This window comes from Pseudomyrmex gracilis, unplaced genomic scaffold (assembly GCF_002006095.1).
Source record: "Pseudomyrmex gracilis isolate BER0280 unplaced genomic scaffold, ASM200609v1 scaffold_49, whole genome shotgun sequence".
Taxonomy (NCBI): Eukaryota; Metazoa; Arthropoda; class Insecta; order Hymenoptera; family Formicidae; genus Pseudomyrmex; species Pseudomyrmex gracilis.
The window spans coordinates 275,992-294,309 of record NW_018020633.1 but is presented as its reverse complement, the minus strand read 5'-3'; the positions used below and the strand labels follow the sequence as shown (position 1 = coordinate 294,309).

General features: G+C 43.2%; 1 protein-coding gene across 5 annotated transcripts in view; it reads left to right on the top strand.

Moving 5' to 3' along the window:
- The window catches only part of LOC109853498 (homeobox protein cut), a 125,750-nt gene that overhangs the window by 53,438 nt on the left and 53,994 nt on the right, over positions 1-18,318 (top strand). For all 5 annotated transcript variants that reach the window (XM_020425683.1, XM_020425680.1, XM_020425681.1 and 2 more), the window contains exon 3: positions 10,545-10,745. In XM_020425683.1, coding sequence (XP_020281272.1) covers positions 10,545-10,745 — 201 coding nt within the window. The remainder of the gene's footprint in view (positions 1-10,544; positions 10,746-18,318) is intronic.

Genomic DNA, 18,318 nt, shown 5'->3' with positions numbered 1-18,318 from the left:
TGTCGTGAGCCGACTGATCATGGTGCCGGTCGTTCAGATGTTCACGCTGGTTTGTTTTTGTACTGCGCTCTTTTTTTTTTTTTTTTTTTGTCGATCGATCGAAGCTAACTCTGAGATTCCGCTTTATTATGATTCTCTCGACTCGCGGGATTCATCTCGCGCTCGATGAGATTTGCACAAAAAGAAGCTAATCAACCAAAAATGCGTAAGCATTCTGCGCGAATCTGAAATAAATGTTAGCGCGTAAATGACGATCCGCGTCTCTCTTGTATTTCCATAACGACATCTTGCTCTTTTATTTGCGCACCAATCGACGCACACGTAGTTATAGCGTAACCAATGTAAAATAATATTATCATCGAGCCGCGCACTTGTCATCACGTTCGTATATTCATAGATTCCACGGGTTATTATGATGCACAAAATTATCAATATCGGTAATTTAATTTTGCGAGCACAAGTGACACTTGGAAAGCTCTCAGGCGCGAATAAAAAAAAAAAAAAAAAAAAAACACGCATAAAATATTACAAATAGCGAAGCAGCGCAGCTGGCTTTGCCCATGACGGACCGATTACACGCAATTAAAAAGCTGATTAACGCAGAACTGTAGCTTCATGAGCGATCGTATCCGGTCTGTGTTGGTGTATCGTCAATAGCTTCCGTAGCTTCGCACACGAATAAACGCGCGCGTGCAAGATGATATGTACTACGCGCGCGCGTGTATGCAGATACACATTCCGCACGCGCGGGAGAGACAGTAGGTTACTTTTAGTGCGCGAGGATCGGTACCTGAGCGAGCACAATACGGGCTATATTTTTATGGGGCCGCCGTGGGGGTCTAATGGCACCCTGCGGGCGAGGAGACAGGGAGGTGAAAAAAAAAAAGCGAACGTACGCGTGTGAAAGGAAGAGCGCGATCGCGCGCAGAAGAGAGAGAGAGAGAGAGAGAGAGAGAGAGCAAGTTATGAGAGGTGAGGAGGTGTGGGTGGAAAAAAGAAGAACAGGGATTTGGTATAGACGTCATTGTTTCCGTTCGGCACCCTTCTCACTCCTCTTTTCTCCCCGTGGCGAAAGTCCCCCGCGGCCCCTACCCTTTACCCCGCTTCGGCATGCCGCCCCGGCCGAAAACTACCCCCTTACAACGGGGTGCCTGCCATTCAAGCTACTTTTTCATCTCTCCTCTGTTTCTCTTCCCGCGTTCTTCCACACATAGATTACAATATTACCACCTACCCCTCTTTCAGGCTTGCCACCCACCCCTTCTTCTGTGTGCCGCATCTCTCCCTCTTTTTCGCAGCGACGCCGCCGCGTTCTCTGATATATACGTGCACTTCTGATCATAACATAAATTTTAATGATGGCTGTGATGAAAATATAAGAACGCCCCGATATTTATGGCGTCTGTCTCGGCTATCGCCTGCATCCTCCTCGTATGTACGGGGATACATCAATCTCCCTCTCTTACCGATAATTTTCTGATAGAAGATCTTCTCTTTTTATGCAACGCAAGTTGTTTATCACAAGAAATATGAAAAAAAGGAAATTACTAAAAGTAGTTGTACGTAGTTATACATATATTTAGCTTGTTAAAGATTTTGTTAAATAAAATCTTATTATAACGAGGATTCAAAATTCGACAAATCCTCAAAGTTGACTAACTTTGACAACAAGGTTGACAACTGTTGCAACATACAAACTTTTTTTTTGTACGAAACAATTAACAGCATTAGCGACTGCGAGACAGAAGTTTTGTTTTTCGACGGCAAGTTTGGTTTGGCAATCGATAAAAGCAAAACGTCACCAGAGTTGCGTTTTTTGTTTTTGTTTCGTTGGCAGAGGAAATCAACGCCGACGCGACTCGAGAAAGTCGCTAGAAAGAAAGATCCCCCTCGTGAATCGCTTCGGGTTTTCTGCCGCTTCTCTTCTTGGCAGATGATCACCAATCTTTTTTTCCGCTGCCATCATGATTTATTAGTGCAGCGCGCGTGAGAAGATATCCGGTCCTGCTTCGTAGTCGGTGCCGCGCTTATGCATTCCAAAGACACCGATATAACTTGCTACAACGTTGCAAGCGGAGACGCGAGAAGTGTATTCGGATACTATATTACACCCGGACGTTTACATTGCTCGTTAAATTAAACATAGTACAGGATATTTCAACATTTTTTTATCGCGGAAAAAAATATTTTTAGAAATAGGAAAAGAGGGGAATTACATAAACAAAATTTTGACAACAATTAAGTTTTACTAATCAAATTTTTAGGTTTGGTTTTTGAGCAGTGATCTCACTCTACACACTTTGTATATAAAAATAATATTTATTTATATTTATTATAAAGTGTACTAGCACTAAATGCGGAGAAATTTGGAATTAAAATTCGGTAACGATATAGACTGTGACAGATAGGTATGACATTATTGCTTCTCTACAGTGTTGTAGCGTCACATAATTATTAGATATCACCTTGAATTAGGATTCGATAGCAAATGCATTAGCAATATAGATTGTAGTGGATGTATCTAATGACATTATTGATCTTAGCCCGAGGTATATAGATTATTATGTGAATGTCGGTGTATTTTCGGAAGTCTGAGTTCTCTCTCTCTCTCTCTCTCTCTCTCTCTCTCTCTCTCTCTCTCTCTTGAAGGCGACGTCAACACAGATTCAAAACAAAAGTCTGTGATTGGACGCTTCGGGCATATCGCGAAGTGGAAGGGAAGAAAGACCAAGGATAAGGGGGAGACTAGGAACTTGAAAGAGTGCTCGTGTCTAATGATGTTTAAGAAAGGGCTTTAATTTTTCATTAGGACAACGGGGAACATCAAAGACATTTCTTTATTTTTTAACCAATGCCTCGAGGCTAGTTCTCGGCTTGTGCAGCCGCCGGTATATTATCCGTTCCCGACTTCCGCTCGAAACTCTTCAGTCGTCGACACCCTCTACCGAACGGCGGTGTATTGACATTTCTTAAATATTGCCGTCCTGATGCGTCCGTATCGAGAGACAGACAGACCTTCTCTATTTGTCTCTGGGAAGCTCGTTCTTTCTCTTGCCCCTTCCGCCTCTCTACCGTTTCTAACGGATTGCACCGTCTCGTTGGTGCACGTGGGAACCTGCTCCGTGTGCCACATGGAGGATCATCTTCAGTCTATCAAGGGTCGCATGTGCGTGTGTTCTGAGCAAAGAGTACGGCCATAGTCGACGACCCTTGGAAAACTGTTCCTCTTAGAACAATGTGAGCGCACGTTTATTGTTTCACGAGATTTAATGGATTCTCTCTCTTATAGATGTAGAACCATATGTTTTTTTTTTGTTATTGACAAATGAAATTTACACGTGTAGATATCGATTTTTAATTTGAAAAATATTTGATGTACTTTTCGTTGAGATTTACGAGTGATTTATTATTTTTTTTATCTGTCTGTTTTAAGAGATACAAATATACTTATATGTCTTGTTACACATTTTACATTGTAAGTAATAAACACGATATTTAATATAATAATTCGAATCGTGCGCAGAAATAGCAATCGTGAAACGTCAATTATCACCTTTGCGTGTTACCATTCGTTTTAAAGGCAAGCGCAGTGAGAAAGCGTAGCGACACGGCCACAGTGATAGCGACCACACACGGTTCTTATTTCTGATACTCAAGCACATAAATGCACGATAGTTAACGAGGATGACTCTGAAGGCAGAAAGGGGAAAGACACTCGCAAGAAGTTCTTCGACTTTCTCCTTTGTGACTTCGTGTATGTCTCCCGCGTTGCTAGCCGCATATTGCAATATGTACCGGGGCTTAGAGACGATCGATATCTTAATAATAAATACAAGAGGGGTTCTCTGATGGCTGGTTGGTGTGAGATTGAAGAGGGGGATTGTGGGGAGGTGATTGGGGGGTGGAATGACGCCACGTTGTATCGGTGGCGCATAGGACTTGTACTAGATAGAACGAACGAGAAAGATGGGAGAGAGAGAGAGAGAGAAAGGGAGGACACGAGGCAGAGCAAAAGAAAGGGACGGAGAAAAAGCGGGAGAGATCAAGAGACGGTGAAAGAGGGAGAAGAGAGGGAGATCATTCGCACCTCGAGGTGTAATGAGAAAATTTGAAATATCGCGGGCGTTTCTCCCGCTCTTCTCTCTTCCGTTATCCCTTTTCGCCCCCCCCCTCTCTCTCTCTCTCTCTCTCTCTCTCTTCTCTCACAACTCCCTTTCTCTAAAAAAATATAACAACGCCGGTAGTCATAAACGGCTGATCCGCATATCACCATCCCGCTCTTCCACCCCCGCTTTTTTCACTCTCTTCCTCCGTCATCCTGTGGGAGATTATAAAGGCGCCTGGTATAAGGCACTCTCTCTTCTCCCACTCTTTCTTTGTTTGTTTGCTCCGTTTCCTCTCTGTCGCCCCCTAATGCCGCAGACCGGGCGAGGGGTTTTCGTGGACAACCGCGATTACACACCCGTCGCCGCGACGCCGCCGCGGCGCGCGATCGACCAGCGACCTATCGATCGACCGTAACTTTAACTCGCCCGAACATCTGTCGTAAAAATATATCAGTATAGTTTTAATGAATATTCAGATATACAGATACGGTCGAAATACAGGTCACGACGTTTAATCGGTAACTCGCGGATGCGGTTCTAAACCTCAATGAGAGCGGCTCGCGATCTCGCATCGACGTACAACCGGCGGTTGTAGGCGACATTAGACTTCTTTATGCCCGCATAAATTTGTCCACCCCCGCTTACCGCGATATTACTTTTCACGATTACTCGTTTGTCATTGTAAGCGATTATGTGCCCGCGCACAAAAACGAACGACTTCACGATTTCCACTCGAAGTCGGAATTCCCTCTGTGCTTTTTGTATTAGTCAACCGAGCAAAAAATAAACAGAAGAAAAGAAGAATGGTGTCGATGATACCGAGTGTACAGATAAAAATAGACACGAGGGCGCGAACGAAGAGGGCACGTGATCTATTTGGGATTCCGCGTTCGGCGCACAAAGAATGCTCGGAGTTCGACGGGATCGAATGCCAACCGTGTCTATGTCGATCTACGCGTTCATTGTGAGAAGACAGTGATTTAGGTTTAATTACTTATATATATATATATATATATATATATATATATATATACATACACAAACGAATAACTTATACACAAAAATTGTAAAGTTATAAAAGCTTTAATTTTAAATTTCTGTCGCTTTTGTTGTTAAACCTTGAGACTTTATAATGAGGTGAACCTGACTTGCCATGGCGGTTGAATCAACTGAAAGAGTCGCTTTTTGCTACTCTCAATCTTCCTTGCTCGACGGCTGAGAGAGAAAGATAAAAAAAAAAAAAAAGAAGAAAACTGCGTAAGTCGAAAAATCTTATCCCGGGAGTTACCTGAAATTGACTGCGAAGAAATTAATATTCTACCAGTCAATCTCTGAGATACACAAACGCTGTTTATCTGTCAAAGATATTTTTATAATTTAAAAGTGACTGTCGAATATATATATATATATATAAATGTTTTATTAATAATTATTGCTCAAATCTTTCTAAAAATGTCAATGTTTTATACTGATCGGAGATGTTTAAAAATAAATCTGAAAAACCTTCGATTTTTATATAGCACTACGCTCTCGCGCTATGTTTTATGAATAATAAATTGTTAATACTCATGCATGTACGCACATATATACGACGGACAACAATAGATTGCTCGACTGATCGCAGCGGTATAACGAATAAAAGACGTTCCATCGAGGCGTATTTACGGTGTCAGCCATTATAGAACGCGATAGCGCGCGTCGGAAATCGATTCTTTCGACTTTCGTCTCCGGGTAAAAGCGGTGATCGCGCAAAGTGCGTGACCGTGTATAGGTGCAGGAGGTAATCCCGCAGTTAGAGTTCTTGCTTGCTCGCTTGCTTGCTTGCTTGCGCAGTGCAGGAAGCCGAGATTCCCTTACGTCCCTATGTCGAATCGGTGAGTGCCGATCGATCGGCACGGCTGGGCACCGTGGAAGTTGGATAACCGTCAATTTGCAAAAGGGGTGCAAGACCAGCGTTCAAAGTCGAGACGAAACGCCTCGGCTTAGCGGCACCGGCGATTGACCCGATCGAAGTGCCGGCACATATCGCCTATCTTCCCTCTTCAGGGTCGAAAGACGGTTGGTGTAATCGATGCTGTCGGACGTTCGAATCGAAACGGCGCGGCGGTGGCTGCTGCTGCTGCTGCTGCTGCTGCTGTTGCCTGCCTGCGGTAGCATCTCGTGATAATGATAGGCAAGAACGAGGGCATCCAAATCGGCCGATCCGACATGCGTCCGTAACGAAGTAATTCGATCGTGTCACGAAATCCCGCTTCAAGTATTTTGTTACGCCCGCCATTCTTCTGTAAGTTCTTCTTCAGGTCGGCACAGCTGTTGCAGTTTCGGCGCATTTTCTCGCTGACGTCGAACAATGCACGACGTGCGTGGCACAAGTTCGCTATTTTATCCGGTCATTATCAAATTCTTGACGACGGCGTAATTTCATACCTACATGATTTTCAGCCAAAGATATCGTATTCGCGAATAATCTTCTCGATCAATAAAATCGATGTGATATGTATATTGTTTTGTGTTCTAAAAATATTATTAACGCGAAAATATTATTTGACGATTAGCGATCGCGCCTGTACATTTTTTCAATGGGACGAGCACCGATGTGTATGGAAGCAATTTAATCGGCAATCGGTGCTTTCTGGATCTGATACAGAAGGTGTGGAGCGAAAGACACGAGAGAGAGGCGGCAGGGGCGAAGAGGATGTTATTTAGAAGCGATAAAATCGTCGTAGTGCATGCAATGACAAACACATGCGTTCTCACCCCGATCTCTGCCTCCGGGGTGATGGCGCACAAGCAGCCCTATCGGGCCGGATCTATATAATAACGCGGCATATGTTTAGGCTATTATTAATTAGCATCTGGATCCAATTAAAGTAATTACGAATTCGACGGTAAAATATCGTCACGAGCCTACGCAGTCTAGAAGGGATTATCTCGGCAGCAAAACGATCCGATTGTGTTTGCTGTGCGGCGCGGCATATTTACACGCAACAAAACCGAGAACACGTCAGTTTTTACCAGACATCCGTCATACTGAAGACGATCGATTGTTCTACGAAACTATAACTTATATTGCCGCTATAGGACAGTGTAAAGTTGTCTCACTAATATACGCGGTCGCTCTTATCATTCTCTTATTATTAGACGATCTCGTTACTAATGACGTCATTACTATCAATTTTAAATTTGGAGATTTTCAATGACACTTGACCGTGTTTCCACGAAAATTTTATATATATATATATATCTTCGCTGTAATCATCCACCGTAATTTATTCACATTGTTTCTCATTAACACAAAGATATTGGAACGATAACATCGTGTTCACGATGTGTGATCGCAACACACTTTTTTGCAAAACGCTGCGCGCCTCTTAATTCCGGCGGCGAAAAAACAAAAACAAAAAAAAAAAAAAATGCCACGTAGTGGAAAATACAAATTAGTCATACAACGTAAATGCGCGATTTAATTACAAAATAAGGATGCGCGCTTATTGCCATTCGCAACTCATTTGCAACGGCGAATATTTAGCGCAGTAATAACAAGATGCATCGGCACGATACGCGTTTGGCGCTATAAATCATCTCGTTGGCAGAATCTTTTTCGCTTAAATCGCGCGTTACGAACACTAACGCTCGAGCGTTCGGGACGTTCGAAGAAAACCATTATCCACCAACGACTTCCGCTGTTAATATAACGATCGCGCGCGGGACGATCGTTATCGAGACGATCTTCTCCCGATCCTCTCTTTCTCACTGTCTCTCTCTCTCTCTCTCTCTATCAGCTAGTCCTCGGTACTTCCCCCGCCGCGCGTGATCGTTTCCTGACGTATGTCCACGTGACAAATACGCAGGATGCTACCAGACAGCAGCTATCGATACGCATCCGCCATTCGAACAGCCATATATTACGGCTCGCTCTCGGATATGTATTTATGCTTCCCGTATCATTTCGCAATTATCGATAACATCGTCAAGGCTTTTTGCAGGAAACAATGGGTCATTACTTGCCCGCTGTAGCCATGGTGCCTCTGTTTCTCCTTCTCTCTCTCCTTGTGTCTCCGAGTTCGTCCGTGTGCTCTACACTCATCCTCACCTCTCTCTTTCCCGACTGCTCGCGCCCGATCGCGATGTGCCACATGTGTGTCTCGTGAGACGTCACACATTGACAGATCGATGGATGCCGATGCCACGTACACCGCTCGGACATTCCTGTTTACATAAGCTGAAAAAGAAATCCAATAGGCAAGGAAGATGTACACACACGTCGAGTCGTTTCCGCTTATACTAGCCTTTTCATACAATTCATGTTAAATGTATGCCGCCGTTGTGTGTGCTGTTAGTTTCATTTTCAGTAGCTGCACTTTTCACTCAGAATCAATATTATCGTGCATTAACTTGAGTAACTTGGGCCCCTGACTTTAGTTAATGTCGCGGCTAAGAGAGAGAAAGAGAGAGAAGGGTGATTCACTTTCTTTATATACGTTGTATAAGCAAATTATAAGCAAAGAAAGGAAGACTACTCACTGACGTATACAGATAACAGATAACCATGTTGGATTAGCGAATTGATAGATTATCACAGTTAGGCTGAATTGTTGATTGTGTGGAGAATAACGAGTCGGATTTCCTTTCTGACGCGATGCGCCGGATAGAAGCGGTATAACCTGTTTGATTCGAGCAATCGATCCCGAATTCCTTCCTGTCTATTGGACTGCCGCGAATGTGGATAAAGCGGAGAGCGAAAAAAAGCGAGAAGAGAGAGAGAGAGAGAGAGAACGAAGAGACGAAAGAGTCGCAGAGAGGACAAGAAATACAAGCGGGGTGATAACTATCCGGCGCGTATATATGCCACAAGTGTAGCGGAAGGAGGGATAGGCCGACACAAGGGCCGCGGCTACTTTGAATATAAAAGCTGCTATAATTAATATCCAAGCCGGAGCAACGTAGGCGGGCGAACAATATTTATTAGATACTTTATGGGGAAAGTTTAAAAAGGTAATCCCCCTCTGTAGTTACTCGTTACCAATACCTTCATTATTTCCGTATCAACATGGGACTTTTTTCTTGTTCGCGGACTTTGATTCAGAGAAAAGCCGACTCGTTTGTGTTATATATATACATACATATATATATATATACATATATATATATATGTATACGTCTCCACGCGTAAGACAGTTGTTTATGCGCTACAGTTGTCGGAGATAACATCGCAGTAGGTGTTGCGATTGGCATGCTAATTAACGAACGCTTTGCTGCTAGGATCTAGCAAAGGTAGACGCAGTCACCGAAAGTATTTCGTCGTTAATAGTCTCTCTCCGCGAATGCTGAACCATCGTCGCGGTCGTCTGTGCGTCTAGTATGTTTTTACGCGCCGTTATGCATGAGTGATTTCAACAGAAATCGCTGTGACATGTAAAACGTATAGTATTAAGACTGACATGTTACACCAAGCAACAATCGATGTTCACGCGGATTAACGCACATTAAATAACAGTTAAGCAAGAATATTAATTTAACAAATATATAGAACTAATATATATATATATATATATATTATAGTTTACTACTGTGTAATTTGTTACATTGAGACACGCAATACGTGATACATACGCGAAATGAAGAGAAAGGCAATTCCGGTAACATTACAAGAATTACGTTATAGAGCGACGGAGCGCATTACAATGTCCAGAATCGAAGAAACTACGACGCCAACTCGCTATTTCCTGCGCTGAGAATATCAAAGCAGTCTCGCGCGGCTCGACGGGCCGTCGTTTCTATTTTTGTCGGCTTTTCGTAGCCGCGAAATTAGGTACAGCCGGCGAGAATTGATTGATTTCGCGTCGCACGGCTACGCGACGGTAATTTAACGATCGGGACCACCGTGAAAAATTTGCACAGAGTACACGCCGTTCGTGAGCATAATCGTCTGCGCCGTTAATTCCGACTCCGGGTGCAGAATTAAATCTCTTTAGCGTGTAACGAAGTACAATTCGCGCGAATTGCAAAGAACTAACGTCTCGGCGAAAAGGATTGGTCGCTTAGTATTATATTGGGGTCAAAGACGGCGAAATTTTAGCGCTCTTATATTAACCAATTTTCTATTAGCCAATTTTGAAAGTGGTCGACCGAATGTCTGCAATGTGAAAAAGAACGTGCATTCATATCGTGGAAATTGATTAAGAAAAAGTACCTGATATCGATGTCGCTCGTTTCTATATTGCACAACATGGATGAACGCAACTTGAGCTAGTAATTTAACAAAACGCGATCTCGTGAGCTCGATTGAGGCAACGAGAAAAAAAGTGAATTTAAGTTCTCGTCGAGATAGAGAGAGAGAGAGAGAGAGAGAGAAAGATAGGGTTTAGCTGGTATATTGTAACTTGCGAATGCTATCGCTTGCGAGACACTCATTATCCTCTCTCTTTCTTGTTTCAGAGAGCGACTTCGGCGGAGAAAGAAATAGCCGCGCTGAAAGAACAGCTTGCCGCAACGAATGACAGCAATTCCAAGACTGAGGGACACCAATTGTCTCAGCCTCCGCAGGGAAGCGATCAACAGCAGGTACACGATGCCAGCAATCCCAGAAGGACGCCGAACAGCAACCTCGAGCAGGAGCTGCAGGCCAAAGACAAAGAGGTAAGTCAGATCAAACTTAAACTCTACCGCTGAGAAATGTTGCTCTCTCTCTCGCGTTTCTATGTATTCTCGATAATTAATTCAAAACGAAGAAACAAAGTGTAACAAGCAAATAAAACTTTTTTAAGTTCGAAAGTATTTAGCGGAGTGGAAAAAAAATCGATCGAGAGGAGTAACTAATGTTGAAATACATAGCGCACAGTGCGCAATGTTATTGCTACAATCAAGAGAAGCAAATTTCTCACACGGCTCGCGATTGATAAATCGAACGTTCGCGAGCGGGCGATCGCGCGCGGCTTAACTCACTCACGGGGTTGTAACGTGCAAAACCACCGCGTGTATGTTAGCGCGATTTCCGCGTGCAGACACGCGTGAGCCGCGGCATGTCGAGGTGAATGACTAACGTTACTACTCGTGTTCAATATCCGCATTCGGTGGTTTATTGTCCCTCTCCTTCTTCATCCGCCCTGTGCCATTCTGTTCCATGCAATCACGTTCGAATACCGCACGCATGCCTGACACTCACCCCTTTATAACCGCTGTTGTCGCGCAGACGTTTAAACTGCGGTTTTATTTTTTCAAACTTGCGATTTAATTAATAATTACACACAATCTCGAATCGCAAAAATCCTCCGATTGTTTTTCGAAACGAGTGAATTTTTTCGAATATAGAAAATAAAATATTTTTGTGTTTGCGCACATTGTGTGTGTTTTGCACACTGACGTACGAATTGAGGAAGACACAGTCGTAGAGATTTTGCGTGGCGAATAGCATTTAAAGGTAGCAACATGATTGGCAAGTGATTCGGACGTGATTTCCCAACTATCGCGTGGCATTTTTCTCGCGAAAGATACACACGATCAGGACCGAGATTTCCGATAAACGTGTTCGAATTACTCAACCGCGCGCGTTTCCGTGGAACCCCACGCGAACTCCCGCTCGAGGCTATAAGTAGCGAACGTGTAACTAATGATACTTGATCAGCTATCGAAATAGATAACGAAGTCAATTTGGAAAAGCGTAACGCGCCCCGCTATTCAGCTCTCACCATCGTTGTTCATTAATCGCGCTCTTGTACAAAATAGGTGCATCTCCCGATATATATTTAGTAACATCAAACGGCATGCCAGGACTTTACGTTCAATGTACGGCATGTCAGGACTTTCTCGAGTCTGGTCTCTCGTTCGGGTCGTTAAAGCGCCGGAATGCGGCGGCGGCGGCGGCGGTAGCAGCGCGCGCGCGCGCGCGTGCGAATCTTTTATTACAATTCGCCCGTCTACGCGGGGTTTCGGAATAACCCCGCGCAATAACATTATCGTATATTATATTTATTAGGGAAGGGTAAATAACCATACAACACGACGAGGGAGGAAGAGGGCAGAGTGTGTGCGCACGCGCTTTCGTTTCTCGATAAAAATAGCCGCGCGACGCAAACGTCTCGAAGAGATTCCCGCGAAGCTCCGATCGGTCGCTGCTCCAATCCCGAGCTGCAACGCGCAGCTGCCGCACGACACGAAGATAATAGCGGAATGGAGATAATGATGGTCATCCCTCACTTTTACCGCCGAATATTCGGCCTAATAAACTACGGTCGTCTAGTAGAGGCGACGGGCGGTTCCGTCTTCTTACAGTTTGTTTTGTCTGGGGAATATGAGGAGGTATGCCGAGTCGTTACGCTTCTCACAAATGTGCAATTAAAGTCGATTAATTGCAAGTGCTTACGTAATTATGTGTAAATGTGTGAAGTACAGCAAAAATATCATGTCTGTGTGTTTCGGCACATACGACGCAGTTGGATATGATAAATGTGAAACAAGTGTGATTTTGTAAAATTTATTAAAGAAAACAAACTTTTCTGTATATATATTTGATATTAAAAAAAAAAAAAAATATTATCTTACACGCGATTTTAAAGATAGAAAGAGAGAGAAATATCGAAGAAAGATTCCTTTTTATGTAGATTAAACTGCGAGTCGAGCAATATAGATATAACAGATACGTTCAGGTCGATCAATCTTCGAGAGGTAATATAGAATACGAGTTATCTACCGCTACTCGAAGCCTTTTTTCCTCGGAAGTGGTCAGGAAGAGCCTAAGTGGTAGTTGCACCCTTTAGTGCCGTGCACTTTGCGTGGTTTACGAAGCGGCGTGCAAGAAGGTCGAGCCCGTAAAAATCTTGCCTGTAGTAAAGGAAAAGGAGTGAGGCGTAGAGGATGGAAGAGAGAGCGTAACCTGTTAAGATTGTATAATGCAAGAGGGGGCGAGAACGGCTTTGCCGGGGTAGGGGGCGAGTGTACACGAGCCTTTAAACAAAGCCAAAAACACTTAAAGCGGCGAGCGCGTGAGAAAGGAGTGATAAAAACGCCGCTAAGAGTTCAATAAGTATCCTTCTTAGAGCCAATAACAACCACTCCTCCTTTTCTGTCGCCTTTAACCACCGTCCGCCCTTCCTCTGTTCTTCTTCCCTTCGCACCACCCCCATCTCTGCGCGTCCCCCCGCGAGGAAAATCGTTTGCTTCGAAGCCTTCGAGCCCGTTGTAATCCCGGAGCCGATAATCTCCGATCCCGTCCCTCTTCTTGTCGACGTCGTATCCTTGCTCTCCTTGTTCATCCATCCCCTTGTCTCAGGGGGTAGAAGGAGGATGGGCGCGCGTTCTGTTCTCACCGACGGTGCCTTTTAACGGATAAGAATTTGCTCCGCGGACAATGTCTTTATTGAGAAGCCATCGCGCGCCATGGAGCACCGGAATGATTTTTATTATTCGTCGATTAAAGAGAGGTAATGGCAGTTTCAAGCCCCTACCGTACGACGGGATGATTTAAGGACGATAATGAGGAGTAAATAATGCGATAGTGTCTCCTAAAGAGGGACAAGGACGAGAGGTGTCTTAGAAAGGGGTGAGTCCCGTGCGATACTCGGGAATACGCCCATGAATTATGGAGACTTTGGAAGTACGTTAAGTTTATGACAGGTCGATAATTATCAAACATGTGTTGCTGTATACATCACGTAGCCGGATTCTCATTATTCCGCCAGTAGTTGCGCGTGATGTTTACAGAGTCTGATTATTGGTACCACGTGTGCAATCTATACAATAAAAGTTTCTCTCTCTTTTTTTTTCTTTTTTTTTTTTGAAAAGTATTTTAAGTTGAGATAGCTCGTATCAGCTGTCATTTCTTGAAGACACATTTTCGACTGATAAGAATAATCACTTTTCACTTATCAATTAATCTATATACTTAAGTTTTAACGTCAATAAAGATTGAATTGTCTCTTGCAACAATTTTCAAGAATTATTCAATCGTTTAGCGATTTATTTTTCTTTTTATACTTAACGATTTTATTACATATATATATATATCTTTCTCTAAATTAAACCTACATGTCGTTAGATTTTACTTTCTCTCTCTCAACTACTATATAGTTTCAGTCACATTGATAATTCTGCCAGTTTCTCGACATCGGGTCTTATTTTCCGCCTTTGCAAATATATTATCCCGCCCGCGAATACGAAGTGGTGATAATTTGCGATTCCAACCGTCTTTCGTGTCCCGTGGCTCATTATCTCAATGCTTTGGAGTCGCTGGTGTCGTATATACAAGTCGTAGCTACGGCTACCACCGTCCCAATCCTCCGTCACGGCATGCTTGTAATTTCAACAAGACATTGTGAACGATCTACACTGTCCCCGCGGCACCCTGTCCGTCACCCCTAAAGACAGTCTTTGCGCTACGCGCATTTAAATCGTGCGCTCCAACAAGCGTACCGCTCGTCTCTCTCCGCAAATAAATCACTCTTGTCGGTGCGTCTGAATCACGGTCTCGTGCGAGCAGCGGGAGAACGTTGCCAGAAAATCCGAAGATTTCTTTATATATTTTCGACGTGTTGGTTCCGTTAAGTCTACGCGTCACACGTGTGTGTGACACTCGTACAAGAACGTTTATCGTCAAATTTAAGTTAAATCACGAGCAGATATCAATTGTAGAAATACATAAAGAAATACATAAGATATATATATATATATATATTGTGGAAAAAAAGAGAAGTGGAATACTTCTTCCCGGATAGGATGTGGCTAGATATTATTAGAATAGTCGCGGCCGCGTAACATCCTATAAACATGGCAATAATAAAAATTCGCGCATTGGATAAAAGCGCCGCGATAAGAGTGCACACACGTTCTCGTCGGCGATTCATCGTTTCCGTTTCCTGTCGCGTAACCACGAACGGTATCGAAACGATGAGTATCGATGTAGCACGAGTACGTTTTTTATAATTTGACGCTGCGATAATATAGACGAATTCTTGATTAATTTTCAACGCTCTAGCGACGTCCGACTCTGCTCGAACGACGCGATAACAACGTTGCATATTCACGCTTTAATTCTTCGAAAAACTTTGAACTCTCTTGTGTAATTACCACAGATACGTACGAAGTACTTGAAATGTCTCATCTGGATTTATCTCCGAATGCGAACAACGTCTGAACAATAAATTACAGTGGCGGAAATGTTCTCAATGTTTAGTCTTCGAGTTCCATCAACATTGGTGTTTCCTCGCTTCTGTTGCTGGAGGAATTGGATATAGTGGCAATGATAACATACGCGCTACCGAGGTGGCAATGAGAGAGCCTTCGGGTCTTTGTGTAAGCTTGTGTCGCAGCGGCGACAAATTGAATTCGTCACGGCTGCGGCTCTAAATCCTCGCTATTTTGTTGCTGCACTTATCTTTGGCATTTTGTCGTGCCACCTTGGTCATGGCTTCACTTCCAGCAGCTGCTTGATCTTAATTAAACGCCAGAATCTGGCAAGTGTAAAACTCGTAATAGATATTCATTTGTCCTTCGCGTGTCGCAAATCTTTTGTCGTAATTACAATCAAGTTATCATAGGCATACTTTGCTTTACAATGTATAAAGAGAATCGCTATTGTGTTATTTATCAAGTTAAGATACAAGTTTACGATTTTGTCTACCAGAGGACGAAAACGTTGTTGTTGAAAGTTTATGTGATTTGCGATAAGAACCACCTACAAGTACACACACAAAACGATAATTTTACATAGTCGAAGATATGATTATTACATAATTGCGTGACATAATTTAATTTGCATTTTCATTGCAATTGGAAATTTATTAATTATTCCGTTTATTATCGATTCTCGAATTTCACCGATTACCTCATGCGAACGCGATATATATATATATATATATATACAATGATGATTGACAGTGATTGCTGCCAAAAAGTACGGTCGGCAAGCCCGGCCATTTGTTCGACGTAGCGTGACAAATAATGCATTTTCATTATCTGCGCAATTATATCGGAAAGTATAATGATTGTTCGGATATCAATCAGTTCGTTAACAATAACGATAATAACAATAAACAACAACGCGAGATTCGAGTCATTTTATATTTCGGGAGAAATTGTGTATCGCAAATGAGTTCCTAACGACTTCGGCGAAGTTCAGAAATTACTTCATTTCTGATCGTCTTCTTTCGACTCGCATGAGACTCGGTTAAGGAGCGACAAAGGAGAAAGAGTGAGAAGAAGAGGAGTAGATCTTCTGGCAGCGTGGCGAGATGAAAGAGACACCGTGTCACCCGTGCCAAGGCAAATACGCTCGGCGAGTGTTTCAAAACACGTCAGCTAATGTACCGAGGGCGGCAGATCGAAAAATAACCGAGAACGTTATCCACGCTTCTTCTTCTCACATCCTGAGAGTGTAGTCCTGTGAAGTGAAGATTATCACCGTAACAACTGAACGGTCTATCGTCTCGCGCAAAAGATGCAGCAGGAGTCACATTGCTTTTCTGTCAATCTTTCGCAATGTTTTGCATCGAAATAATCATCTATTGGGATCAGAAATGCAACATATTTTGCTTGTACGCAACTAAACCAATATATTTTTTTTCTTAACATTTTATAGATATATAAATTACAAAAAGATTTTTAAATAGTAGATATATTGCGATTTGGATTAGACAAAATATCGAAGATAAGCGCAGCAGCGAACCAATCCGATTTGCACATTGCAATCAGCGATGATCACGCAGCGATATGCGAATCGACCAATGAGATATCGGTAACGACTGCCATATTGGTAACGCCGATGATAGGCTTGCCAAGTATGTAACGATATTACCATATTTGCCTTGATAGGAAGATTTGCTGATAATTAGTGCGATAAGAAGCAATCGACTGCGCAATTACACGGCGATACCTAACAAAGCGCGACAAACAATCGGGTCGCGGCTCGGACGAAACGACAAATTTTATCACGTCTCTCTGGCACGCGGCGATTACGTATCAGTATGTACACGTTTTGTACGTAAAATAGATATATGATACACACAATGGCGTATACTTATCCTCCAAGTATCCGCGGCGCCAGGTGTCATAAAACAGATTAACGTTGAACTGACAGATCTATCGGGTGGGTGGAGAAACTGAAGCGAGTGTTTCTGAGAAAAATTCTAATTATGACTCATGAGAGACAGATGTAAAATAATCATTACGGAGTAACTCGTTGTGATATAAAATATAGCAATTTTTTTGCGAACGTTACATATGCGCGCACGTCTCATCAGGAATCGACCTTACGGCGTTCGCGAAAAGGATTCGCGGTTGCGTTGAGGCTTTCGAGAGAGTTTCGAGTCGAGGCATTCGTCTGACCGAAGGGACATGGGTGGTAAGGGTTAGTGATGGCGGTCTGGCAAAAACCTGGGAATATTTGCACTCAAGCGAAAATGACGTGGGTTAGAAGTGCAGCGAGTACTTATCGGGCTCGCGGCTTCCTCCCAGTGATGGTCGGTCTGTGCGAAACCGTCAGGGAAAGCCTATATCGCTAGATATTCATTTCGTAAGTTTCAAGTAGAACAAGATATAGAGAGAAACTCGCGATATGACCCTACCTAACTCACATGTTTCCAACCAACTCACACTTTTTGGAACACAATTTCATCGTTTCCTCCTTCCTGCTGTCGCGCGCTTTGTCTTTCTTTCGCATTGATATTCAAATATCATGCGCGCAATAACTTTTGAGTGATAACATCGTCTCGGAATATATTTCCTAACAGAGTTTCGGTTTTTTGAGTTATTCCCGACATTGTTTGATAACATTTAAAATCGCCATCAATTTGATGGCGCACCAAAATATTCTGTTGCATCAACGTGGCTTCGCGGCGTTTAATTACTCGTTAAGCAACGTCTTCAATCTATATCATCTAACTTACGGGTGCAATCAGAAATAGCCGCGTTACCGCTCGAGTTGTGTATGTGTGTTTACACAGTAAAGGAAAAAAGAGGGAGAGGAAAGACGACCAGGATGCTCCATCATCGTCGGCTGAAACATTAATTAGAAAATCTGAATAATTAGGAACTAACTTTTGCGCGACGTGTAAAACTCGCGTTCCTCCCTTTCATTCTCCCAAGCACGTATTCTCCCACACACATACGAGGTGCGTGGTTGCGTCTGTTCTCTGTAGTCGGAGGGTCTGCTTTTCTCTTCACCTCAGTAACGAAAAAGGAAGGGAGGAGACAAGCGCGCTGCGGGATCTCGCCCTTCTGC